Genomic DNA, 27,815 nt, shown 5'->3' on the forward strand with positions numbered 1-27,815 from the left:
TTGGTTGAAAACAGCAGAGGTGTATTTGGAGGGCAAGTTGGTTAGGATGATATCTATGAGGGTACCCGTGTTTACGGATTTGGGGTGGTACCTGGTAGGTTCATTGATAATTTGTGTGAGATTGAGGGCATCAAGCTTAGATTGTAGGATGGCTGGGGTGTTAAGCATGTTCCAATTTAGGTCGCCTAGCAGCACGAGCTCTGAAGATAGATGGGGGGCAATCAGTTCACATATGGTGTCCAGAGCACAGCTGGGGGCAGAGGGTGGTCTATAGCAGGCGGCAACGGTGAGAGACTTGTTTTTAGAGAGGTGGATTTTTAAAAGTAGAAGTTCAAATTGTTTGGGAACAGACCTGGATAGTAAAACAGAACTCTGCAGGCAATCTTTGCAGTAGATTGCAACACCGCCCCCTTTGGCCGTTCTATCTTGTCTGAAAATCTTGTAGTTAGGGATGAAAATGTCAGAATTTTTGGTGGTCTTCCTAAGCCAGGATTCAGACACGGCTAAAACATCCGGGTTGGCAGTGTGCTAAAGCAGTGAACAAAACAAACTTAGGGAGGAGGCTTCTAATGTTAACATGCATGAAACCAAGGCTATTACGGTTACAGAAGTCATCAAAAGAGAGCGCCTGGGGAATAGGAGTGGAGCTAGGTACTGCAGGGCCTGGATTCACCTCTACATCACCAGAGGAACAGAGGAGGAGTAGGATAAGGGTACGGCTAAAAGCTATGAGAATTGGTCGTCTAGAACATCTAGAACAGAGAGTAAAAGGAAGTTTCTGGGGGCGATAAAATACCTTCAAGGAATAATGTACAGACAAAGGTATGGTAGGATGTGAATGATGAGAGAGATATTGTCTCTAGAAACATCATTGAAACCAGGTGATGTCATCTCATATGTGGGTGGTGGAACTGAAAGGTTGGATATGGTATAGTGAGCAGGGCTAGAGGCTCTACAGTGAAATAAGCCAATAAACACTAACCAGAACAGCAATGGACAAGGCATATTTACATTAAGGAGCGGCATGCTTAATCGAGTGATCATAAGGGTCCAGTGAGTAGAGGTTGGTTGGGGTCACGGCGATCCAGACAGCTGGCCGGGTAGCTGGCTATCGGTAGCAAGATAGCATAGGGTGGAGGTCTATTTTTAGTCACCTCGTGCGTTTCCGTCGGTAGATTAGTGGGGTTCCGTGTGGTAGAGGGGATCAATCCAATTGGCAAAATATATATAGTTATAGTGACCCAAGAAAAATTGTCCGATATACTTATTCAGATAGCAGCCGATAAGAGAGCTAACGATTAGCGGGCCCCAGATGAGCGTTCAGGTAACGTCGCGACGGAGGTGCCAGTTGGATAACTCCCTCGGGCAGATAACGTCGGTAGTCCAGTCGTGAAGGCCCGGTGGGGCTCCGCATTTGTAGTAAAACGGGTCCGGATAGGTGATTGTAGCCCAGGAATGGCTGATGGAACTCTTCAGCTGGCTAGCTCCGGAATTTAAGTTTGCTCCGGGATCGACGTAAGCCAATAGAGACACGGTTTGCAGCTAGCTAGCTGCGAAATCAAGGTGTAAATGTCCAGAGCTTGCGGTTGAAATCCGGAGATATTGAGAAAAATAGGTCCGGTATGTTCTGTTCTGAGTCGCGTTGTACAAAAGTGCCGATAGATTATCGAGCTAAAGGAATAGCTGATGACCACAAAACGTGGTTAGCTGAAATACTAACGTTAGCCAGTAAACCGGCTAACTTCTGGGTAGCTTCAGGTTAGCTTCTGGCTAGCTTCTGGTTAACTTCTGGCTAGCTTCTGGTTAGCTTCTGGCTAGCTTCTGGTTAGCTTCTGGCTAGCTTCTGGTTAGCTTCTGGCTAGCTTCCATTGTGGATCTTCAGATCTGAGGCAAACAATACCTTTTTTCTGTAATTGGTGAGGCGGGTTGCAGGAAAGCTCCTTGTAGCTGAGTTCTTGGATAATAAAATATATAAAAGATATGCGAAGAAAGGTGTAAATATATATATATACAGGACACGACAACACGAGGACAAAACGACGTCTGACTGCTATGCCATCTTGGATCCAGTAATGAAAGATGTGAAAACAGAAGAAGAGATGGTGTGTGTGTGCATCCCCTCTTTCTCTCTTTCCAAACCATCCCTCTCCTTCATTCCGGGAGATCTCAACGGGACCCTCCCACCCCCTCATTACTGCCACCCAAATTTAACGGGGGCTGACGCGACAGGGGTGGTGTGTCTGTGTGTGGTGGTTACCTTGGCTGAGTCCGTGACGTTGTCCCAGTAGGGAGCAGGGAAGTCCAGTCGTCCCACCAGGATCTGGTCAAACAGGTCCTCTTGAAGGTTGTCCTCACTGTAGAGAGAGACATACTATGCTGTGAACAGATGGATATTTCAGCATACACCCACAAATACTGTAGTACACACACACACACACACATTTTGGCATCACACATTATATTCATGTCACATTCAAAGACACACAGCGTCAGAATAACTCTGACACCATTGTCCCATCTATCCCCTCACCTTCACTCACTAACTGGCTGCATGCATCTTCCAATGTAGCACCAGGAATCAATTGAAGGACACACCAGAACATAACAAGAGTAGCCACAGAGGAGGTACAAGTAGGGGGGGATAGGACGACTGACTATGAGACATAATACATCTCTCAGCTCTATTCTGGCAGACATTCCTCACTGCAATCACTACTATCCAGAGACCTTGTCTATGTCTATGTCGAACGGTTAATCTATGCGAGATCACAGTTATGCTAAACCGCAGGTATAAAAAAATACATGAAATGAACTCATGTAAATTCACGTCTCCTGTATTTAAATAGCTGAATAATGTGCGAGGGCCAGACGCCTGGGTTTACACTAAGGAAGCTGAACGGATGTGCTAGGCGAGCCCACTCAACACTTGATTTTCAGCGTAAGGACTGTGGGAACATTTACAGGGCATTCCCCAGACCAACTAGACATTTCTAAGACTTTTCCAACAGATTAAATCCCTGTTTTCTGTAAGTTAAAGTACATCCTAGACAGGCTAGTAGAGGTTTAACTGTGTGAATCAGATATGAAGCAGGTGGCCAATTGTAGAATTTCAGAGATTATCATGTTAACATTAAGCGTGGTGACTGTGTAATGAACGCTATCCCGTCAAGGATCAGCCATGTTGTTGTGTAGTGTACCTGGGAATATATCCCTTTAGGTGTCTGGAGGTTAAATAACATGTGTAGTGTACCTGGGAATATATCCCTGTAGGTGTCTGGAGGTTAAATAACATGTTGTGTAGTGTACCTGAGAATATATCCCTTTAGGTGTCTGGAGGTTAAATAACATGTTGTGTAGTGTACCTGAGAATATATCCCTTTAGGTGTCTGGAGGTTAAATAACATGTTGTGTAGTGTACCTGAGAATATATCCCTTTAGGTGTCTGGCGGTTAAATAACATTGTGTAGTGTACCTGGGAATATATCCCTTTAGGTGTCTAGAGGTTAAATAACATGTTGTGTGGTGTACCTGAGAATATATCCCTTTAGGTGTCTGGAGGTTAAATAACATTGTGTAGTGTACCTGAGAATATATCCCTTTAGGTGTCTGGAGGTTAAATAACATGTTGTGTAGTGTACCTGAGAATATATCCCTTTAGGTGTCTGGAGGTTAAATAACATGTTGTGTAGTGTACCTGAGAATATATCCCTTTAGGTGTCTGGAGGTTAAATAACATGTTGTGTAGTGTACCTGAGAATATATCCCTTTAAGTGTCTGGAGGTTAAATAACATGTTGTGTGGTGTACCTGGGAATATATCCCTTTAGGTGTCTGGAGATTAAATAACATGTTGTGTAGTGTACCTGGGAATATATCCCTTTAGGTGTCTGGAGGTTAAATAACATGTTGTGTGGTGTACCTGGGAATATATCCCTTTAGGTGTCTGGAGATTAAATAACATTGTGTGGTGTACCTGAGAATATATCCCTTTAAGTGTCTGGAGGTTAAATAACATGTTGTGTGGTGTACCTGGGAATATATCCCTTTAGGTGTCTGGAGATTAAATAACATGTTGTGTAGTGTACCTGAGAATATATCCCTTTAGGTGTCTGGAGGTTAAATAACATGTTGTGTGGTGTACCTGGGAATATATCCCTTTAGGTGTCTGGAGGTTAAATAACATGTTGTGTGGTGTACCTGGGAATATATCCCTTTAGGTGTCTGGAGGTTAAATAACATGTTGTGTAGTGTACCTGAGAATATATCCCTTTAGGTGTTCTGGAGGTTAAATAACATGTTGTGTGGTGTACCTGAGAATATATCCCTTTAGGTGTCTGGAGGTTAAATAACATGTTGTGTAGTGTACCTGGGAATATATCCCTTTAGGTGTCTGGAGGTTAAATAACATGTTGTGTAGTGTACCTGAGAATATATCCCTTTAGGTGTCTGGAGGTTAAATAACATGTTGTGTGGTGTACCTGGGAATATATCCCTTTAGGTGTCTGGAGGTTAAATAACATGTTGTGTAGTGTACCTGGGAATATATCCCTTTAGGTGTCTGGAGGTTAAATAACATGTTGTGTGGTGTACCTGAGAATATATCCCTTTAGGTGTCTGGAGGTTAAATAACATGTTGTGTGGTATACTGTAGGTGTCTGGAGGTTAAATAACATGTTGTGTGGTGTACCTGAGAATATATCCCTTTAGGTGTCTGGAGGTTAAATAACATGTTGTGTAGTGTACCTGAGAATATATCCCTTTAGGTGTCTGGAGGTTAAATAACATGTTGTGTGGTGTACCTGAGAATATATCCCTTTAGGTGTCTGGAGGTTAAATAACATGTTGTGTGGTGTACCTGAGAATATATCCCTTTAGGTGTCTGGAGGTTAAATAACATTGTGTAGTGTACCTGAGAATATATCCCTTTAGGTGTCTGGAGGTTAAATAACATGTTGTGTGGTGTACCTGAGAATATATCCCTTTAGGTGTTCTGGAGGTTAAATAACATGTTGTGTAGTGTACTGGAGGTGTCTGGAGGTTAAATAACATGTTGTGTAGTGTACCTGAGAATATATCCCTTTAAGTGTCTGGAGGTTAAATAACATGTTGTGTGGTGTACCTGGGAATATATCCCTTTAGGTGTCTGGAGGTTAAATAACATGTTGTGTAGTGTACCTGGGAATATATCCCTTTAGGTGTCTGGAGGTTAAATAACATGTTGTGTGGTGTACCTGGGAATATATCCCTTTAGGTGTCTGGAGGTTAAATAACATGTTGTGTGGTGTACCTGAGAATATATCCCTTTAGGTGTCTGGAGGTTAAATAACATGTTGTGTGGTGTACCTGAGAATATATCCCTTTAGGTGTCTGGAGGTTAAATAACATGTTGTGTAGTGTACCTGAGAATATATCCCTTTAGGTGTCTGGAGGTTAAATAACATGTTGTGTGGTGTACCTGGGAATATATCCCTTTAGGTGTCTGGAGGTTAAATAACATGTTGTGTGGTGTACCTGGGAATATATCCCTTTAGGTGTCTGGAGGTTAAATAACATGTTGTGTAGTGTACCTGAGAATATATCCCTTTAGGTGTTCTGGAGGTTAAATAACATGTTGTGTGGTGTACCTGAGAATATATCCCTTTAGGTGTCTGGAGGTTAAATAACATGTTGTGTAGTGTACCTGGGAATATATCCCTTTAGGTGTCTGGAGGTTAAATAACATGTTGTGTAGTGTACCTGAGAATATATCCCTTTAGGTGTCTGGAGGTTAAATAACATGTTGTGTGGTGTACCTGGGAATATATCCCTTTAGGTGTCTGGAGGTTAAATAACATGTTGTGTAGTGTACCTGAGAATATATCCCTTTAGGTGTCTGGAGGTTAAATAACATTGTGTAGTGTACCTGAGAATATATCCCTTTAGGTGTCTGGAGGTTAAATAACATGTTGTGTAGTGTACCTGAGAATATATCCCTTTAGGTGTCTGGAGGTTAAATAACATGTTGTGTAGTGTACCTGAGAATATATCCCTTTAGGTGTCTGGAGGTTAAATAACATGTTGTGTGGTGTACCTGAGAATATATCCCTTTAGGTGTCTGGAGGTTAAATAACATGTTGTGTGGTGTACCTGAGAATATATCCCTTTAGGTGTCTGGAGGTTAAATAACATGTTGTGTAGTGTACCTGGGAATATATCCCTTTAGGTGTCTGGAGGTTAAATAACATTGTGTAGTGTACTGGAGGTGTCTGGAGGTTAAATAACATGTTGTGTAGTGTACCTGGGAATATATCCCTTTAGGTGTCTGGAGGTTAAATAACATTGTGTAGTGTACCTGAGAATATATCCCTTTAGGTGTCTGGAGGTTAAATAACATGTTGTGTAGTGTACCTGAGAATATATCCCTTTAGGTGTCTGGAGGTTAAATAACATGTTGTGTAGTGTACCTGAGAATATATCCCTTTAGGTGTCTGGAGGTTAAATAACATGTTGTGTGGTGTACCTGGGAATATATCCCTTTAGGTGTCTGGAGGTTAAATAACATGTTGTGTGGTGTACCTGAGAATATATCCCTTTAGGTGTCTGGAGGTTAAATAACATGTTGTGTAGTGTACCTGGGAATATATCCCTTTAGGTGTCTGGAGGTTAAATAACATGTTGTGTGGTGTACCTGGGAATATATCCCTTTAGGTGTCTGGAGGTTAAATAACATGTTGTGTAGTGTACCTGAGAATATATCCCTTTAGGTGTCTGGAGGTTAAATAACATGTTGTGTAGTGTACCTGGGAATATATCCCTTTAGGTGTCTGGAGGTTAAATAACATGTTGTGTGGTGTACCTGAGAATATATCCCTTTAGGTGTCTGGAGGTTAAATAACATTGTGTAGTGTACCTGAGAATATATCCCTTTAGGTGTCTGGAGGTTAAATAACATGTTGTGTGGTGTACCTGAGAATATATCCCTTTAGGTGTCTGGAGGTTAAATAACATGTTGTGTAGTGTACCTGAGAATATATCCCTTTAGGTGTCTGGAGGTTAAATAACATGTTGTGTAGTGTACCTGAGAATATATCCCTTTAGGTGTCTGGAGGTTAAATAACATGTTGTGTAGTGTACCTGGGAATATATCCCTTTAGGTGTCTGGAGGTTAAATAACATGTTGTGTAGTGTACCTGAGAATATATCCCTTTAGGTGTCTGGAGGTTAAATAACATGTTGTGTAGTGTACCTGGGAATATATCCCTTTAGGTGTCTGGAGGTTAAATAACATGTTGTGTGGTGTACCTGGGAATATATCCCTTTAGGTGTCTGGAGGTTAAATAACATGTTGTGTAGTGTACCTGAGAATATATCCCTTTAGGTGTCTGGAGGTTAAATAACATGTTGTGTAGTGTACCTGAGAATATATCCCTTTAGGTGTCTGGAGGTTAAATAACATGTTGTGTGGTGTACCTGAGAATATATCCCTTTAGGTGTCTGGAGGTTAAATAACATGTTGTGTAGTGTACCTGGGAATATATCCCTTTAGGTGTCTGGAGGTTAAATAACATGTTGTGTAGTGTACCTGAGAATATATCCCTTTAGGTGTCTGGAGGTTAAATAACATGTTGTGTAGTGTACCTGGGAATATATCCCTTTAGGTGTCTGGAGGTTAAATAACATGTTGTGTAGTGTACCTGAGAATATATCCCTTTAGGTGTCTGGAGGTTAAATAACATGTTGTGTAGTGTACCTGAGAATATATCCCTTTAGGTGTCTGGAGGTTAAATAACATGTTGTGTAGTGTACCTGGGAATATATCCCTGTAGGTGTCTGGAGGTTAAATAACATGTTGTGTAGTGTACCTGAGAATATATCCCTTTAGGTGTCTGGAGGTTAAATAACATGTTGTGTGGTGTACCTGAGAATATATCCCTTTAGGTGTCTGGAGGTTAAATAACATGTTGTGTGGTGTACCTGAGAATATATCCCTTTAGGTGTCTGGAGGTTAAATAACATGTTGTGTAGTGTACCTGAGAATATATCCCTTTAGGTGTCTGGAGGTTAAATAACATGTTGTGTGGTGTACCTGAGAATATATCCCTTTAGGTGTCTGGAGGTTAAATAACATGTTGTGTGGTGTACCTGAGAATATATCCCTTTAGGTGTCTGGAGGTTAAATAACATGTTGTGTGGTGTACCTGAGAATATATCCCTTTAGGTGTCTGGAGGTTAAATAACATGTTGTGTAGTGTACCTGAGAATATATCCCTTTAGGTGTCTGGAGGTTAAATAACATGTTGTGTAGTGTACCTGGGAATATATCCCTTTAGGTGTCTGGAGGTTAAATAACATGTTGTGTAGTGTACCTGGGAATATATCCCTTTAGGTGTCTGGAGGTTAAATAACATGTTGTGTGGTGTACCTGAGAATATATCCCTTTAGGTGTCTGGAGGTTAAATAACATGTTGTGTAGTGTACCTGAGAATATATCCCTTTAGGTGTCTGGAGGTTAAATAACATGTTGTGTAGTGTACCTGAGAATATATCCCTTTAGGTGTCTGGAGGTTAAATAACATGTTGTGTAGTGTACTGTAGGTGTCTGGAGGTTAAATAACATGTTGTGTAGTGTACTGTAGGTGTCTGGAGGTTAAATAACATGTTGTGTAGTGTACCTGAGAATATATCCCTTTAGGTGTCTGGAGGTTAAATAACATGTTGTGTAGTGTACCTGAGAATATATCCCTTTAGGTGTCTGGAGGTTAAATAACATGTTGTGTAGTGTACCTGGGAATATATCCCTGTAGGTGTCTGGAGGTTAAATAACATGTTGTGTAGTGTACCTGAGAATATATCCCTTTAGGTGTCTGGAGGTTAAATAACATGTTGTGTGGTGTACCTGAGAATATATCCCTTTAGGTGTCTGGAGGTTAAATAACATGTTGTGTGGTGTACCTGAGAATATATCCCTTTAGGTGTCTGGAGGTTAAATAACATGTTGTGTAGTGTACCTGGGAATATATCCCTGTAGGTGTCTGGAGGTTAAATAACATGTTGTGTGGTGTACCTGAGAATATATCCCTTTAGGTGTCTGGAGGTTAAATAACATGTTGTGTGGTGTACCTGAGAATATATCCCTTTAGGTGTCTGGAGGTTAAATAACATGTTGTGTGGTGTACCTGGGAATATATCCCTTTAGGTGTCTGGAGGTTAAATAACATGTTGTGTGGTGTACCTGAGAATATATCCCTTTAGGTGTCTGGAGGTTAAATAACATGTTGTGTAGTGTACCTGAGAATATATCCCTTTAGGTGTCTGGAGATTAAATAACATGTTGTGTAGTGTACTGTAGGTGTCTGGAGGTTAAATAACATGTTGTGTAGTGTACTGTAGGTGTCTGGAGGTTAAATAACATGTTGTGTGGTGTACCTGAGAATATATCCCTTTAGGTGTCTGGAGGTTAAATAACATGTTGTGTAGTGTACCTGAGAATATATCCCTTTAGGTGTCTGGAGGTTAAATAACATGTTGTGTAGTGTACCTGAGAATATATCCCTTTAGGTGTTCTGGAGGTTAAATAACATGTTGTGTAGTGTACCTGAGAATATATCCCTTTAGGTGTCTGGAGGTTAAATAACATGTTGTGTGGTGTACCTGAGAATATATCCCTTTAGGTGTCTGGAGGTTAAATAACATTGTGTAGTGTACCTGAGAATATATCCCTTTAAGTGTCTGGAGGTTAAATAACATGTTGTGTGGTGTACCTGAGAATATATCCCTTTAGGTGTCTGGAGGTTAAATAACATGTTGTGTAGTGTACCTGGGAATATATCCCTTTAGGTGTTCTGGAGGTTAAATAACATGTTGTGTAGTGTACCTGAGAATATATCCCTTTAAGTGTCTGGAGGTTAAATAACATGTTGTGTGGTGTACCTGAGAATATATCCCTTTAGGTGTCTGGAGGTTAAATAACATGTTGTGTGGTGTACCTGAGAATATATCCCTTTAGGTGTCTGGAGGTTAAATAACATGTTGTGTGGTGTACCTGAGAATATATCCCTTTAGGTGTCTGGAGGTTAAATAACATTGTGTGGTGTACCTGGGAATATATCCCTTTAGGTGTCTGGAGGTTAAATAACATGTTGTGTAGTGTACCTGGGAATATATCCCTTTAGGTGTCTGGAGGTTAAATAACATGTTGTGTAGTGTACCTGGGAATATATCCCTTTAGGTGTCTGGACTTTAAATAACATGTTGTGTAGTGTACTGTAGGTGTCTGGAGGTTAAATAACATTGTGTAGTGTACCTGAGAATATATCCCTTTAGGTGTTCTGGAGGTTAAATAACATGTTGTGTAGTGTACCTGGGAATATATCCCTTTAGGTGTCTGGAGGTTAAATAACATTGTGTAGTGTACCTGAGAATATATCCCTTTAGGTGTCTGGAGGTTAAATAACATGTTGTGTGGTGTACCTGAGAATATATCCCTTTAGGTGTCTGGAGGTTAAATAACATTGTGTGGTGTACCTGGGAATATATCCCTTTAGGTGTCTGGAGGTTAAATAACATGTTGTGTAGTGTACCTGGGAATATATCCCTTTAGGTGTCTGGAGGTTAAATAACATGTTGTGTAGTGTACCTGGGAATATATCCCTTTAGGTGTATGGACTTTAAATAACATGTTGTGTAGTGTACTGTAGGTGTCTGGAGGTTAAATAACATTGTGTAGTGTACCTGAGAATATATCCCTTTAGGTGTTCTGGAGGTTAAATAACATGTTGTGTAGTGTACCTGGGAATATATCCCTTTAGGTGTCTGGAGGTTAAATAACATGTTGTGTAGTGTACCTGGGAATATATCCCTTTAGGTGTCTGGAGGTTAAATAACATGTTGTGTAGTGTACCTGGGAATATATCCCTGTAGGTGTCTGGAGGTTAAATAACATTGTGTAGTGTACCTGGGAATATATCCCTTTAGGTGTCTGGAGATTAAATAACATGTTGTGTAGTGTACCTGAGAATATATCCCTTTAGGTGTCTGGAGGTTAAATAACATGTTGTGTAGTGTACCTGGGAATATATCCCTGTAGGTGTCTGGAAGTTAAATAACATTGTGTAGTGTACCTGGGAATATATCCCTTTAAGTGTCTGGAGGTTAAATAACAGGTTGTGTAGTGTACCTGGGAATATATCCCTTTAGGTGTCTGGAGGTTAAATAACAGGTTGTGTAGTGTACTGTAGGTGTCTGGAGGTTAAATAACATTGTGTAGTGTACTGTAGGTGTCTGGAGGTTAAATAGCATTGTGTAGTGTACTGTAGGTGTCTGGAGGTTAAATAGCATTGTGTAGTGTACTGTAGGTGTCTGGAGGTTAAATAACATGTTGTGTAGTGTACTGTAGGTGTCTGGAGGTTAAATAACATTGTGTAGTGTACTGTAGGTGTCTGGAGGTTAAATAACAGGTTGTGTAGTGTACTGTAGGTGTCTGGAGGTTAAATAACATTGTGTAGTGTACTGTAGGTGTCTGGAGGTTAAATAACAGGTTGTGTAGTGTACTGTAGGTGTCTGGAGGTTAAATAACAGGTTGTGTAGTGTACTGTAGGTGTCTGGAGGTTAAATAACATTGTGTAGTGTACTGTAGGTGTCTGGAGGTTAAATAACATTGTGTAGTGTACTGTAGGTGTCTGGAGGTTAAATAACAGGTTGTGTAGTGTACTGTAGGTGTCTGGAGGTTAAATAACAGGTTGTGTAGTGTACTGTAGGTGTCTGGAGGTTAAATAACATTGTGTAGTGTACTGTAGGTGTCTGGAGGTTAAATAGCATTGTGTAGTGTACTGTAGGTGTCTGGAGGTTAAATAGCATTGTGTAGTGTACTGTAGGTGTCTGGAGGTTAAATAACATGTTGTGTAGTGTACCTGGGAATATATCCCTTTAGGTGTCTGGAGGTTAAATAACATGTTGTGTAGTGTACCTGGGAATATATCCCTTTAGGTGTCTGGAGGTTAAATAACATTGTGTAGTGTACTGGAGGTGTCTGGAGGTTAAATAACATGTTGTGTTGTGTACTGTAGGTGTCTGGAGGTTAAATAACATTGTGTAGTGTACTGTAGGTGTCTGGAGGTTAAATAACATTGTGTAGTGTACTGTAGGTGTCTGGAGGTTAAATAACATTGTGTAGTGTACTGTAGGTGTCTGGAGGTTAAATAACATTGTGTAGTGTACTGTAGGTGTCTGGAGGTTAAATAGCATTGTGTAGTGTACTGTAGGTGTCTGGAGGTTAAATAACATTGTGTAGTGTACTGTAGGTGTCTGGAGGTTAAATAACATTGTGTAGTGTACTGTAGGTGTCTGGAGGTTAAATAACATTGTGTAGTGTACTGTAGGTGTCTGGAGGTTAAATAACATGTTGTGTTGTGTACTGTAGGTGTCTGGAGGTTAAATAGCATTGTGTAGTGTACTGGAGGTGTCTGGAGGTTAAATAACATTGTGTAGTGTACTGTAGGTGTCTGGAGGTTAAATAGCATGTTGTGTAGTGTACCTGGGAATATATCCCTTTAGGTGTCTGGAGGTTAAATAACATTGTGTAGTGTACTGTAGGTGTCTGGAGGTTAAATAACATTGTGTAGTGTACTGTAGGTGTCTGGAGGTTAAATAACAGGTTGTGTAGTGTACTGTAGGTGTCTGGAGGTTAAATAACAGGTTGTGTAGTGTACTGTAGGTGTCTGGAGGTTAAATAGCATTGTGTAGTGTACTGTAGGTGTCTGGAGGTTAAATAGCATTGTGTAGTGTACTGTAGGTGTCTGGAGGTTAAATAGCATTGTGTAGTGTACTGTAGGTGTCTGGAGGTTAAATAACATTGTGTAGTGTACTGTAGGTGTCTGGAGGTTAAATAGCATTGTGTAGTGTACTGGAGGTGTCTGGAGGTTAAATAACATTGTGTAGTGTACTGTAGGTGTCTGGAGGTTAAATAACATTGTGTAGTGTACTGTAGGTGTCTGGAGGTTAAATAACATGTTGTGTAGTGTACTGTAGGCGTCTGGAGGTTAAATAACATTGTGTAGTGTACTGTAGGTGTCTGGAGGTTAAATAACAGGTTGTGTGGTGTAGGTGTCTGGAGGTTAAATAACATTGTGTAGTGTACTGGAGGTGTCTGGAGGTTAAATAACATTGTGTAGTGTACTGTAGGTGTCTGGAGGTTAAACAACATTGTGTAGTGTACTGGAGGTGTCTGGAGGTTAAATAACATTGTGTAGTGTACTGTAGGTGTCTGGAGGTTAAATAACATTGTGTAGTGTACTGGAGGTGTCTGGAGGTTAAATAACATTGTGTAGTGTACTGGAGGTGTCTGGAGGTTAAATAACATTGTGTAGTGTACTGTAGGTGTCTGGAGGTTAAATAACATTGTGTAGTGTACTGTAGGTGTCTGGAGGTTAAATAGCATTGTGTAGTGTACTGTAGGTGTCTGGAGGTTAAATAACATTGTGTAGTGTACTGTAGGTGTCTGGAGGTTAAATAACATGTTGTGTAGTGTACTGTAGGTGTCTGGAGGTTAAATAACATTGTGTAGTGTACTGTAGGTGTCTGGAGGTTAAATAGCATTGTGTAGTGTACTGGAGGTGTCTGGAGGTTAAATAACATTGTGTAGTGTACTGGAGGTGTCTGGAGGTTAAATAACATTGTGTAGTGTACTGTAGGTGTCTGGAGGTTAAATAACATGTTGTGTAGTGTACTGTAGGTGTCTGGAGGTTAAATAACATTGTGTAGTGTACTGTAGGTGTCTGGAGGTTAAATAACATTGTGTGTAGTGTACTGTAGGTGTCTGGAGGTTAAATAGCATTGTGTAGTGTACTGTAGGTGTCTGGAGGTTAAATAACATTGTGTAGTGTACTGGAGGTGTCTGGAGGTTAAATAACATTGTGTAGTGTACTGTAGGTGTCTGGAGGTTAAATAACATGTTGTGTAGTGTACTGTAGGTGTCTGGAGGTTAAATAGCATTGTGTAGTGTACTGTAGGTGTCTGGAGGTTAAATAGCATTGTGTAGTGTACTGTAGGTGTCTGGAGGTTAAATAACATGTTGTGTTGTGTACTGTAGGTGTCTGGAGGTTAAATAACATTGTGTAGTGTACTGTAGGTGTCTGGAGGTTAAATAGCATTGTGTAGTGTACTGTAGGTGTCTGGAGGTTAAATAGCATTGTGTAGTGTACTGTAGGTGTCTGGAGGTTAAATAGCATTGTGTAGTGTACTGGAGGTGTCTGGAGGTTAAATAACATTGTGTAGTGTACTGTAGGTGTCTGGAGGTTAAATAACATTGTGTAGTGTACTGTAGGTGTCTGGAGGTTAAATAACATGTTGTGTAGTGTACCTGGGAATATATCCCTTTAGGTGTCTGGAGGTTAAATAACATTGTGTAGTGTACCTGAGAATATATCCCTTTAGGTGTCTGGAGGTTAAATAACAGGTTGTGTAGTGTACTGTAGGTGTCTGGAGGTTAAATAGCATTGTGTAGTGTACTGTAGGTGTCTGGAGGTTAAATAGCATTGTGTAGTGTACTGGAGGTGTCTGGAGGTTAAATAACATTGTGTAGTGTACTGTAGGTGTCTGGAGGTTAAATAACAGGTTGTGTAGTGTACTGGAGGTGTCTGGAGGTTAAATAACATTGTGTAGTGTACTGTAGGTGTCTGGAGGTTAAATAGCATTGTGTAGTGTACTGTAGGTGTCTGGAGGTTAAATAGCATTGTGTAGTGTACTGTAGGTGTCTGGAGGTTAAATAGCATTGTGTAGTGTACTGGAGGTGTCTGGAGGTTAAATAACAGGTTGTGTAGTGTACTGTAGGTGTCTGGAGGTTAAATAACATGTTGTGTAGTGTACTGTAGGTGTCTGGAGGTTAAATAACATTGTGTAGTGTACTGTAGGTGTCTGGAGGTTAAATAACATGTTGTGTAGTGTACTGTAGGTGTCTGGAGGTTAAATAGCATTGTGTAGTGTACTGTAGGTGTCTGGAGGTTAAATAGCATTGTGTAGTGTACTGTAGGTGTCTGGAGGTTAAATAGCATTGTGTAGTGTACTGTAGGTGTCTGGAGGTTAAATAGCATTGTGTAGTGTACTGTAGGTGTCTGGAGGTTAAATAACATTGTGTAGTGTACTGTAGGTGTCTGGAGGTTAAATAACATGTTGTGTAGTGTACTGTAGGTGTCTGGAGGTTAAATAGCATTGTGTAGTGTACTGTAGGTGTCTGGAGGTTAAATAACATGTTGTGTAGTGTACTGTAGGTGTCTGGAGGTTAAATAACATGTTGTGTAGTGTACTGTAGGTGTCTGGAGGTTAAATAGCATTGTGTAGTGTACTGTAGGTGTCTGGAGGTTAAATAACATGTTGTGTGGTGTACTGTAGGTGTCTGGAGGTTAAATAACATTGTGTAGTGTACTGTAGGTGTCTGGAGGTTAAATAACATGTTGTGTGGTGTACTGTAGGTGTCTGGAGGTTAAATAGCATTGTGTAGTGTACTGGAGGTGTCTGGAGGTTAAATAACATTGTGTAGTGTACTGTAGGTGTCTGGAGGTTAAATAACATGTTGTGTGGTGTACTGTAGGTGTCTGGAGGTTAAATAGCATTGTGTAGTGTACTGTAGGTGTCTGGAGGTTAAATAGCATTGTGTAGTGTACTGTAGGTGTCTGGAGGTTAAATAGCATTGTGTAGTGTACTGTAGGTGTCTGGAGGTTAAATAGCATTGTGTAGTGTACTGTAGGTGTCTGGAGGTTAAATAACATTGTGTAGTGTACTGGAGGTGTCTGGAGGTTAAATAGCATTGTGTAGTGTACTGTAGGTGTCTGGAGGTTAAATAGCATTGTGTAGTGTACTGTAGGTGTCTGGAGGTTAAATAGCATTGTGTAGTGTACCTGCGAAAGGGAGGGAAGCCGCACAGCAGGATGTAAGTGATGACCCCAGTTGCCCAGATATCCACCTTCAGACCATAACTGGGGGGAGAGGGAGAGAGACAGAGAAGAGATGGAGAAAGAGAGAGAGATAGCAGATGGGGAGAGAGAGCAGAGAGAGAAAGCAGAGCAAGAAAGACAGAGAGGGAAAGAGAGAGCAGAGAGGGAAAGATAGAGGCAGAGAAAGAGAAAGAGAGCGAGCAGAGAGCAGAGAGAAATATGAAGAAAGTGTTGTTTAACATCAGTGTGGGTTTCCCGTTCAGTGCGCTAGTCACTAGAATGTCTGATGCTATGGATACAGGTGCAGGTTGCCTGAGTTGGCAGTAACTCACCCAGCCTCAGCGATGATCTCAGGGGCCACGTAGGTGGGGGTTCCACACACGGTGTGCAGGGGCCCCTCAACCACAGTGGCCAGACCAAAGTCCCCCAGCTTCAGAGACTTAGTGCCGTCAAGGTACTCACACACCTAAGGAACAGACACACAAAACATAGTTACCAACTCATGTCACCTCAATTCAAAAGGCATTGAGCATTTCATATGCAAATCTCATATGCAAATACTTTAGTATGAGGCGGAGTCGCCTCTTCACTGTTGACGTTGAGACCGGGTGTTTTGCGGGTACTATTTAATGAAGCTGCCAGTTGAGGACTTGTGAGGCGTCGGTTTCTCAAAGTAGACACTCTAATGCACTTGTCCTCTTGCTCAGTTGTGCACCGGGGCCTCCCACTCCTCTTTCTATTCTGGTTAGAGCCAGTTTGCGCTGTTCTGTGAAGGGAGTAGTACACAGCGTTGTCCGAGATCTTCAGTTTCTTGGCAATTTCTTGCATGGAATAGCCTTCATTTCTCAGAACAAGAATAGACTGACAAGTTTCAGAAGAAAGTTTATTTGTTTCTGGCCATTTTGAGTCTGTAAATCAAACCCACAAATGCTGATGCTCCCATATACTCAACTAGTCTAAAGAAGGACAGTTTTATTGATTCTTTAAATTAGAACAGTTTTCAGCTGTGCTAACATAATTGCAAAAGGGTTTTCTAATGATCAATCAGCCTTTTAAAATGATAAACTTGGATTAGCGAACACAGGAGTGATGGAGGCTGATAATGGGCCTCTACGCCTATGTAGATATTCCATAAAAAATCTGCCGTTTCCAGCTACAATAGTCATTTACAACATTAACAAGGTCTACACTGTATTTCTGATCAATTCTATGTTATTTAATGGACACATTTGTTTTGCTTTTCTTTCAAAAACAAGGACATTTCTAAGTGACCCCAAACTTTTGAAAGGTAGTGTATGTCTCGGCCACTCTGGTGGAACTGTGTCACAACAATTCTGACATATTGTTGTTAGGTAACTACTGTATGTTAATTCAACAACATATGATCTTACTATCTACAGTGTAGCTGGCTACCCCCGTCTTCAGTGTGCTACCCCCGTCTTCAGTGTGGTCCCTCACTACTCACCAGCAGGTTCTCAGGCTTGATGTCTCTGTGTACTATGTTCATGCTGTGGAGGTACTTCAGGGCTCCAGCCAGGTTAAACACCATGACACTGGCATCTCTCTCTGTGTACTTAGTGGAGGACGTGATGGCATCAAACAGGTCGCCACCCTGCAGGAAATGGACGCATTAATGAATTAATTGAGTACTTACCTAAATATTAATGTTGCATGCACTGATGAAGTGCAGAATACTGCTGTAGTGGTCAGTAGAGGTTGACTAGATACTGTAGAGGTCAGTAGAGGTTGACTAGATACTGTAGTGGTCAGTAGAGGTTGACTAGATACTGTAGTGGTCAGTAGAGGTTGACTAGATACTGTAGTGGTCAGTAGAGGTTGACTAGATACTGTAGAGGTCAGTAGTGGTTGACTAGATACTGTAGTGGTCAGTAGAGGTTGAATAGATACTGTAGAGGTCAGTAGTGGTTGACTAGATACTGTAGTGGTCAGTAGAGGTTGACTAGATACTGTAGAGGTCAGTAGAGGTTGACTAGATACTGTAGAGGTCAGTAGAGGTTGACTAGATACTGTAGAGGTCAGTAGTGGTTGACTAGATACTGTAGAGGTCAGTAGAGGTTGACTAGATACTGTAGAGGTCAGTAGAGGTTGACTAGATACTGTAGAGGTCAGTAGAGGTTGACTAGATACTGTAGAGGTCAGTAGAGGTTGACTAGATACTGTAGAGGTCAGTAGTGGTTGACTAGATACTGTAGAGGTCAGTAGTGGTTGACTAGATACTGTAGTGGTCAGTAGAGCTTGACTAGATACTGTAGAGGTCAGTAGTGGTTGACTAGATACTGTAGAGGTCAATAGAGGTTGACTAGATACTGTAGAGGTCAGTAGTGGTTGACTAGATACTGTAGTGGTCAGTAGAGGTTGACTAGATACTGTAGAGGTCAGTAGAGGTTGACTAGATACTGTAGTGGTCAGTAGAGGTTGACTAGATACTGTAGAGATCAGTAGTGGTTGACTAGATACTGTAGTGGTCAGTAGAGGTTGACTAGATACTGTAGTGGTCAGTAGAGATTGACTAGATACTGTAGTGGTCAGTAGAGGTTGACTAGATACTGTAGTGGTCAGTAGTGGTTGACTAGATACTGTAGAGGTCAGTAGTGGTTGACTAGATACTGTAGTGGTCAGTAGTGGTTGACTAGATACTGTAGAGGTCAGTAGTGGTTGACTAGATACTGTAGAGGTCAGTAGAGGTTGACTAGATACTGTAGTGGTCAGTAGAGGTTGACTAGATACTGTAGTGGTCAGTAGAGGTTGACTAGATACTGTAGTGGTCAGTAGTGGTTGACTAGATACTGTAGTGGTCAGTAGAGGTTGACTAGATACTGTAGTGGTCAGTAGAGGTTGACTAGATACTGTAGTGGTCAGTAGTGGTTGACTAGATACTGTAGAGGTCAGTAGAGGTTGACTAGATACTGTAGAGGTCAGTAGTGGTTGACTAGATACTGTAGTGGTCAGTAGTGGTTGACTAGATACTGTAGTGGTCAGTAGTGGTTGACTAGATACTGTAGTGGTCAGTAGTGGTTGACTAGATACTGTAGAGGTCAGTAGTGGTTGACTAGATACTGTAGTGGTCAGTAGAGGTTGACTAGATACTGTAGAGGTCAGTAGAGATTGACTAGATACTGTAGAGGTCAGTAGTGGTTGACTAGATACTGTAGTGGTCAGTAGTGGTTGACTAGATACTGTAGTGGTCAGTAGTGGTTGACTAGATACTGTAGTGGTCAGTAGTGGTTGACTAGATACTGTAGAGGTCAGTAGAGGTTGACTAGATACTGTAGAGGTCAGTAGTGGTTGACTAGATACTGTAGAGGTCAGTAGTGGTTGACTAGATACTGTAGAGGTCAGTAGTGGTTGACTAGATACTGTAGTGGTCAGTAGAGGTTGACTAGATACTGTAGAGGTCAGTAGAGGTTGACTAGATACTGTAGAGGTCAGTAGAGGTTGACTAGATACTGTAGAGGTCAGTAGTGGTTGACTAGATACTGTAGTGGTCAGTAGTGGTTGACTAGATACTGTAGAGGTCAGTAGAGGTTGACTAGATACTGTAGTGGTCAGTAGTGGTTGACTAGATACTGTAGAGGTCAGTAGAGGTTGACTAGATACTGTAGTGGTCAGTAGTGGTTGACTAGATACTGTAGAGGTCAGTAGTGGTTGACTAGATACTGTAGAGGTCAGTAGTGGTTGACTAGATACTGTAGAAGTCAGTAGTGGTTGACTAGATACTGTAGAAGTCAGTAGAGGTTGACTAGATACTGTAGAGGTCAGTAGTGGTTGACTAGATACTGTAGTGGTCAGTAGTGGTTGACTAGATACTGTAGAGGTCAGTAGTGGTTGACTAGATACTGTAGAGGTCAGTAGTGGTTGACTAGATACTGTAGAGGTCAGTAGTGGTTGACTAGATACTGTAGAGGTCAGTAGTGGTTGACTAGATACTGTAGAGGTCAGTAGAGGTTGACTAGATACTGTAGAGGTCAGTAGAGGTTGACTAGATACTGTAGAGGTCAGTAGTGGTTGACTAGATACTGTAGTGGTCAGTAGTGGTTGACTAAATACTGTAGTGGTCAGTAGTGGTTGACTAGATACTGTAGAGGTCAGTAGAGGTTGACTAGATACTGTAGAGGTCAGTAGTGGTTGACTAGATACTGTAGAGGTCAGTAGTGGTTGACTAGATACTGTAGAGGTCAGTAGTGGTTGACTAGATACTGTAGTGGTCAGTAGAGGTTGACTAGATACTGTAGAGGTCAGTAGAGGTTGACTAGATACTGTAGAGGTCAGTAGAGGTTGACTAGATACTGTAGAGGTCAGTAGTGGTTGACTAGATACTGTAGTGGTCAGTAGAGGTTGACTAGATACTGTAGAGGTCAGTAGAGGTTGACTAGATACTGTAGTGGTCAGTAGAGGTTGACTAGATACTGTAGAGGTCAGTAGAGGTTGACTAGATACTGTAGTGGTCAGTAGTGGTTGACTAGATACTGTAGTGGTCAGTAGTGGTTGACTAGATACTGTAGAGGTCAGTAGTGGTTGACTAGATACTGTAGAGGTCAGTAGTGGTTGACTAGATACTGTAGTGGTCAGTAGAGGTTGAACGTACCTTGACTAGCTCCATGACCAGGTAGAGTTCAGTGGGTGTGTCCACCTCGTCTATCAGCTGGATAATGTTGGGGTGTTTGACTCTCCTCAGCACTGCCACCTCATTCTCTATCAGGTGCTCCTGCACGCACGCACGCACGCACGCACACACACACACACACACACACACACACGTGCACACACACACGTGCACACACACACACACACACACACACACACACACACACACACACACACACACACACACACACACACACACACACACACACACACACACACACACACACACACACACACACACACACACACACACACACACACACACACACACACACACACACACACACACACACACACGTGCACACACACACGTGCACACACACACACACACACGTGCACACACACAAACGCATGCGAACACACACGCGAACACACGTGAACACACACAGAGAGTGGACAGTGGTTAGGTATTCAACCCTGCATTATTAACCCCCAGGCAGACAGACATGTAGTAGTTCACTGTGTTGGTCTTTTATCCTGTTAATATGGAATCTGGAATCAGATTAGAAATTTATCATGTTTTATTCATGTCTTTTTTATTGTCAGCTGCTCTCACAGATACATGATATACATCACCTTGAGCTGAGAGGCTAAACCTTCATTAGATAGTTAAGAGACCAGAGCGATCAATAGTCATCTATTTAGAGTGTCCTCTTGTCTGAGAGAACAGTCTCTCTGTTGATACATGGTACTGGGACTGTCAGCAACACTGTCTGAGAGAACAGTCTCTGTTGATACATGGTGCTGGGCCTCCGTCAGCAACACTGTCTGAGAGAACAGTCTCTGTTGATACATGGTGCTGTGACTGTCAGCAACACTGTCTGAGAGGACAGTATCTGTTGATACATGGTGCCGGGACTCCGTCAGCAACACTGTCTGAGAGAACAGTCTCTGTTGATACATGGTACTGGGACTGTCAGCAACACTGTCTGAGAGAACAGTCTCTGTTGATACATGGTACTGGGACTCCGTTAGCAACACTGTTTGAGAGAACAGTCTCTGTTGATACATGGTACTGGGACTGTCAGCAACACTGTCTGAGAGAACAGTCTCTGTTGATACATGGTGCCGGGACTCCGTCAGCAACACTGTCTGAGAGAACAGTCTCTGTTGATACATGGTACTGGGACTCCGTTAGCAACACTGTCTGAGAGAACAGTCTCTGTTGATACATGGTACTGGGACTGTCAGCAACACTGTCTGAGAGAACAGTATCTGTTGATACATGGTGCCGGGACTCCGTCAGCAACACTGTCTGAGAGAACAGTCTCTGTTGATACATGGTGCTGGGACTGTCAGCAACACTGTCTGAGAGAACAGTCTCTGTTGATACATGGTGCTGGGACTGTCAGCAACACTGTCTGAGAGAACAGTCTCTGTTGATACATGGTACTGGGACTGTCAGCAACACTGTCTGAGAGAACAGTCTCTGTTGATACATGGTGCTGGGACTGTCAGCAACACTGTCTGAGAGAACAGTCTCTGTTGATACATGGTGCTGGGACTGTCAGCAACACTGTCTGAGAGAACAGTCTCTGTTGATACATGGTGCTGGGACTGTCAGCAACACTGTCTGAGAGAACAGTCTATGTTGATAGATGGTACTGGGACTGTCAGCAACACTGTCTGAGAGAACAGTCTCTGTTGATACATGGTGCTGGGACTGTCAGCAACACTGTCTGAGAGGACAGTCTCTATTGATACATGGTGATGGTACTGTCAGCAACACTGTCTGAGAGAACAGTCTCTGTTGATACATGGTGATGGGACTGTCAGCAACACTGTCTGAGTGAACAGTCTCTGTGTATACATGGTACTGGGACTCCGTCAGCAACACTGTCTGAGAGAACAGTCTCTGTTGATACATGGTACTGGGACTGTCAGCAACACTGTCTGAGAGAAGAGCCTCTGTTGATACATGGTGCTGGGACTGTCAGCAACACTGTCTGAGAGAAGAGCCTCTGTTGATACATGGTGCTGGGACTGTCAGCAACACTGTCTGAGAGGACAGTCTCTATTGATACATGGTGATGGTACTGTCAGCAACACTGTCTGAGAGAACAGTCTCTGTTGATACATGGTGATGGGACTGTCAGCAACACTGTCTGAGTGAACAGTCTCTGTGTATACATGGTACTGGGACTCCGTCAGCAACACTGTCTGAGAGAACAGTCTCTGTTGATACATGGTACTGGGACTGTCAGCAACACTGTCTGAGAGAACAGTCTCTGTTGATACATGGTACTGGGACTCCGTCAGCAACACTGTCTGAGAGAACAGTCTCTGTTGATACATGGTACTGGGACTGTCAGCAACACTGTCTGAGAGAAGAGCCTCTGTTGATACATGGTGCTGGGACTGTCAGCAACACTGTCTGAGAGAAGAGCCTCTGTTGATAAATGGTGCTGGGACTGTCAGCAACACTGTCTGAGAGAACAGTCTCTGTTGATAAATGGTGCTGGGACTGTCAGCAACACTGTCTGAGAGAACAGTCTCTGTTGATACATGGTGCTGGGACTGTCAGCAACACTGTCTGAGAGAACAGTCTCTGTTGATACATGGTGCTGGGACTGTCAGCAACACTGTCTGAGCGAACAGTCTCTGTTGATACATGGTGCTGGGACTGTCAGCAACACTGTCTGAGAGAACAGTCTCTGTTGATACATGGTGCTGGGACTGTCAGCAACACTGTCTGAGAGAACAGTCTCTGTTGATACATGGTACTGGGACTGTCAGCAACACTGTCTGAGAGAACAGTCTCTGTTGATACATGGTACTGGGACTGTCAGCAACACTGTCTGAGAGAACAGTCTCTGTTGATACATGGTGCTGGGACTCCGTCAGCAACACTGTCTGAGAGGACAGTCTCTGTTGATACATGGTGCTGGGACTGTCAGCAACACTGTCTGAGAGAACAGTCTCTGTTTATACATGGTACTGGGACTCCGTCAGCAACACTGTCTGAGAGAACAGTCTCTGTTGATACATGGTACTGGGACTGTCAGCAACACTGTCTGAGAGAACAGTCTCTGTTTATACATGGTACTGGGACTGTCAGCAACACTGTCAGAGAGAACAGTCTCTGTTGATACATGGTGCTGGGACTGTCAGCAACACTGTCTGAGAGAACAGTCTCTGTTGATACATGGTGCTGGGACTGTCAGCAACACTGTCTGAGAGAACAGTCTCTGTTGATACATGGTACTGGGACTGTCAGCAACACTGTCTGAGAGAACAGTCTCTGTTGATACATGGTGCTGGGACTGTCAGCAACACTGTCTGAGAGAACAGTCTCTGTTGATACATGGTGCTGGGACTGTCAGCAACACTGTCTGAGAGAACAGTCTCTGTTTATACATGGTGCTGGGACTGTCAGCAACACTGTCTGAGAGAACAGTCTCTGTTGATACATGGTGCTGGGACTGTCAGCAACACTGTCTGAGAGAACAGTCTCTGTTGATACATGGTGCAGGGACTGTCAGCAACACTTACATTAACTCACCACGTTACAACCTGGGTTGCTGAGCTCAGCTGCTATTGGGTGACACAGTCAAAGAAATACAGTGGCAACAACATATTCTCGCTCTCTCGCTCTCTTACCTTTCCACTGCACTTGGCCTTGTCAATGATCTTCAGTGCATACTCCTTCCCAGTGGACCTATAAAGACATACAGCAACACTAGTCCTTCAAATGATGGTATATCGTATTTACTGTAAATCCTTCAAACCAACCCAAATCATGGTATATCGTATTTACTGTAAATCCTTCAAACCAACCCAAATCATGGTATATCGTATTTACTGTAAATCCTCCAAACCAACCCAAATCATGGTATATCGAATTTACTGTAAATCCTTCAAACCAACCCAAATCATGGTATATCGTATTTACTGTAAATCCTTCAAACCAACCCAAATCATGGTATATCGTATTTACTGTAAATCCTTCAAACCAACCCAAATCATGTGCAACCATCTGCCAATCCATAACATTTTTTAACAAGTTTGAAAGGCACTTATTTTTTTGTTTCATCACAAACTAAGATTCTAAGTTCTATCCAACAGTAGACTGAACAGTGTTGCATCCTCATACACAGTCATAGGCTGAAGCATCAGACAGTGCGTGACAGTGTATTGGAGCGTCTAGCCCTTCTGATTAGAGGAAGGAGTCTTCTCTCTGTATATTACAGACAAATTGCTGAGTCAAAAAGGAAACGGTAATGAAGTGGATTTCATGGGCTGAACCCCAGACACACACGCACATAAACAAACAGTAAATGCTTACTTATATTCTATAAATGCCTGCAGTCATTCAGCCTTAGAAGCAGTTATGACATGTGACGTGGCGCTTATTAAGTCACATTGAAAGCTACTGATCAACGTGGTCATTTATAAATAGGGCTTTTTAAGTCCAGCAGCCTAGTGAACATTCATTACAAATATGAAAGTACAATTGGTATGCTATGAAACTTCCGGTCAAGCGAGAAGTTAAAATTAGGTTTTAAATCCATCAATGAGATGTAAAGAAATGTAATATCATTCTTAATTTACATACCGTTCTACACAGTCTTTCACCACTGCAAAGTTTCCGTCTCCTATGACCTTGCCGACCTTGTACTTATCCAGGACGGTTGTGATAGAGCTACAGCTGTTGCCGTTAACTGATGAGGAGAGACGTGTTACAACGGGGCACATCAGAATGCTCTTTCAGTTACTTCCTGTTGCTCACATATATACAGACTGAACAAAACATTAAGAACACCTTCCTAATATTTGAGTTGCATCCCCACCTTTGCCCTCAGAACAGCCTCAATTAGTCAGGGCAAGGACTCTACAAGGTGTCGAAAGAGTTCAACAGGAATGCTGGCCGATGTTGACTCCAATGCTTCCCACAGCTGTGCCAAGTTGGCTGGATGTCTTTTGGGTGGTGGACCATTCTTGATACACACAGGAAACTTGACTGTAAAAAACCCAGCAGCGTTGCAGTTCTTGACACAAACCGGTGCGCCTGGCACCTACTATCATACCCCGTTCAAAGGCACTTAAATCTTGTGTCTTGACCATTCACCCTCTGAACGGCACACACAATCCATGTCTCAATTGTCTCAAGGCTTAAAAGTCCTTTATTAACCGGTCTCCTCCCCTTCATCTACACTGATTGAAGTGGATTTAACAAGTGACATCAATAAGGGATCAAACCTTTCACCTGGATTCACCTGGTCAGTCTGTGTCATGGAAAGAGCAGGTGTTCATAATGTTTTGGACACTCAGTGTAGAATGACGCACAATACCTACAAGTACTTACTCTGGTAAAACTTGCATTGCAGTGAAATGAATATGATCTCTTTGGAGTTTCCACAACTTATGTTAAGACAAAGCGGATGAAATAAAGGATCAATGCGTTTTAATCTAATCAAAGGATAAACTCATTAATTGCCCATTAACCCAGGCAGCCTAGCTCCTACCCTAGAACTAATGTCTGGCCTCTCCTAAAGAGCGACCAGTAATATTATGCAGACACACAGCCCAAAGACGTGTTGATACCGCCTGGCTGTCTCACGCAGAAGCACACAGGTTATTTCACTTGTTCTCCGCATCACACTTCTCTGTCCCTCTGTTGTGAGTGCTGCTGTGATGCGGCACGTGTCGCTGAGTAAGCAATTCTAATATAACAACCTGAACCTGCATTGAGGCCCTAGGGGGGATTGGGGATGCATTGGGCCACGTGTTTAGGGGTGAGTGAGTGCAGGCAGGAGCTGTGAGAGTTGGCACGGAGACAGGATGACACAGGGTAAAGAGAGGAGAGGAGTAGAAGAAGGGAGGAGAGGAGAACAGAAGAAGAGAAGGGAGGAAAGGAGAGGGGAGTGGAAGAAGAGTAGGGAGGGGAGGAGAAAGGAGGAGAGGAGAACAGAAGAAGGGAGGAGAAGGGAGAGGTTGAGAGGAGAAGGGGGGGATGAGGACAGGAGTAGAGTGGCGAGGCAAGGAGGAGGAGGAGAGAAAACAGAAATTAAGAAAATGTCAGAGAAGGGGACACCTACCCTCAGGACTCATGTTATTGGCCAGCTCCAGACCGTGTGAAGACCCGTTGACATTGGTGGCAGACGTGTGATGTGGCGGAATCTGGAAAGGAGGACAGAAAGAAAGTAAGAGATGAAGAGAGGAGGGAAGGAGAGAAAAAAAAACAGAGGTCAGCATCCTTCCCCTTTCAGCCACCACTCAAGTCAAAACCTGGACACACGCAACACCATGGCAACTATAAATATCAAATATGGCACAAACAATGGATTAGAGGTCAAGGTTAGCTGGACCAAGGTTAGCTGGGCACAATTGTTGGTTACGTGACTCCCAATCCAATGCTTTGTTTTGACATCAATACTAGCAGGGCGATCGAATTAGCCAGTTACATCTCTAGAGTAATACAACAGGACAGGTCCGCTTCATAACATCGATCCAGAACTAAGCCCTGGGATCTAGGGACATTGACTAATGGTTTTGCTTTAAGTAGCATGCATTTGAAATCCAATATAATGCCATGACAGAGTGTCAGGATAACCAGCTCATGGATCCCCGTAGTGTTTTATAGTGCTTCAGAGTTCTGACAGGAAACTAATACAAAACACCCCCGCAATTAAAATGTATAGTTTGGTACTGGCACTTACCCTGTATATGGCTTACATTCTTCTGTTTGTTTTTTTCCCTCTCTTATTTCTTGTGTTTTTTTTTGTTATACTATTTTGATATTGAATACTGCACTGTTGGGAAGGGCTAGCAAGTTAAGCATTTCACTGTACTTTCAATTGACTGATTTCCTTATATGAACTGTAACTCAGTAAAATCTTTGAAATTGTTGCATGTTGGATGTATATTTTTGTTCATTATAGTTTGGTAAGAAAATGTTTGATATTAGACTTTAAATCAATTATTAGATAGGTAGCTCAATGGAAAGCTAAGAGAGGTGTTTTTGTAGAATTGTCTTCTCTGTATTGCGCTTACAGTTCTCCATTCTGTGGACGTTGGGTGCCTACCCAAACTCAAAACAAAGTGAGCAGGTATGTATATCACTGTGTTAATTATGCATTTAGCGTAAAATAAGTGTTCTGCCCTTCAGAACAGTACAGGGTGTTAGGAACTGTCTTAATGGATAGGCCTCCCCTACTGTCACTTATCAGGCAGAGAAAGAGGAAACACTAACTCTAATGGATCGAAATGATGACCAATGTTGAAAATAATGAATAATTTGACGAGA

General features: G+C 42.3%; 1 protein-coding gene across 8 annotated transcripts in view; it reads right to left on the bottom strand.

The window, feature by feature from the left end:
* The window catches only part of dclk2a (doublecortin-like kinase 2a), an 84,991-nt gene that overhangs the window by 10,711 nt on the left and 46,465 nt on the right, over positions 1-27,815 (bottom strand). For all 8 annotated transcript variants that reach the window (XR_011675681.1, XR_011675680.1, XM_071407453.1 and 5 more), the window contains 8 exons: positions 26,608-26,689; positions 25,125-25,230; positions 24,170-24,227; positions 20,511-20,630; positions 17,370-17,516; positions 16,237-16,370; positions 15,869-15,946; positions 2,258-2,354 (listed from right to left, as the gene is read on the bottom strand). Coding sequence is in view for 6 of the 8 variants with exons in the window: in XM_071407453.1 (XP_071263554.1) it covers positions 2,258-2,354; positions 15,869-15,946; positions 16,237-16,370; positions 17,370-17,516; positions 20,511-20,630; positions 24,170-24,227; positions 25,125-25,230; positions 26,608-26,689 (822 nt within the window). In the remaining 2 variants the exon portion in view is untranslated. The remainder of the gene's footprint in view (positions 1-2,257; positions 2,355-15,868; positions 15,947-16,236; positions 16,371-17,369; positions 17,517-20,510; positions 20,631-24,169; positions 24,228-25,124; positions 25,231-26,607; positions 26,690-27,815) is intronic.

The sequence above is a fragment of the Salvelinus alpinus genome, chromosome 6, assembly GCF_045679555.1.
Source record: "Salvelinus alpinus chromosome 6, SLU_Salpinus.1, whole genome shotgun sequence".
NCBI lineage: Eukaryota > Metazoa > Chordata > Actinopteri > Salmoniformes > Salmonidae > Salvelinus > Salvelinus alpinus.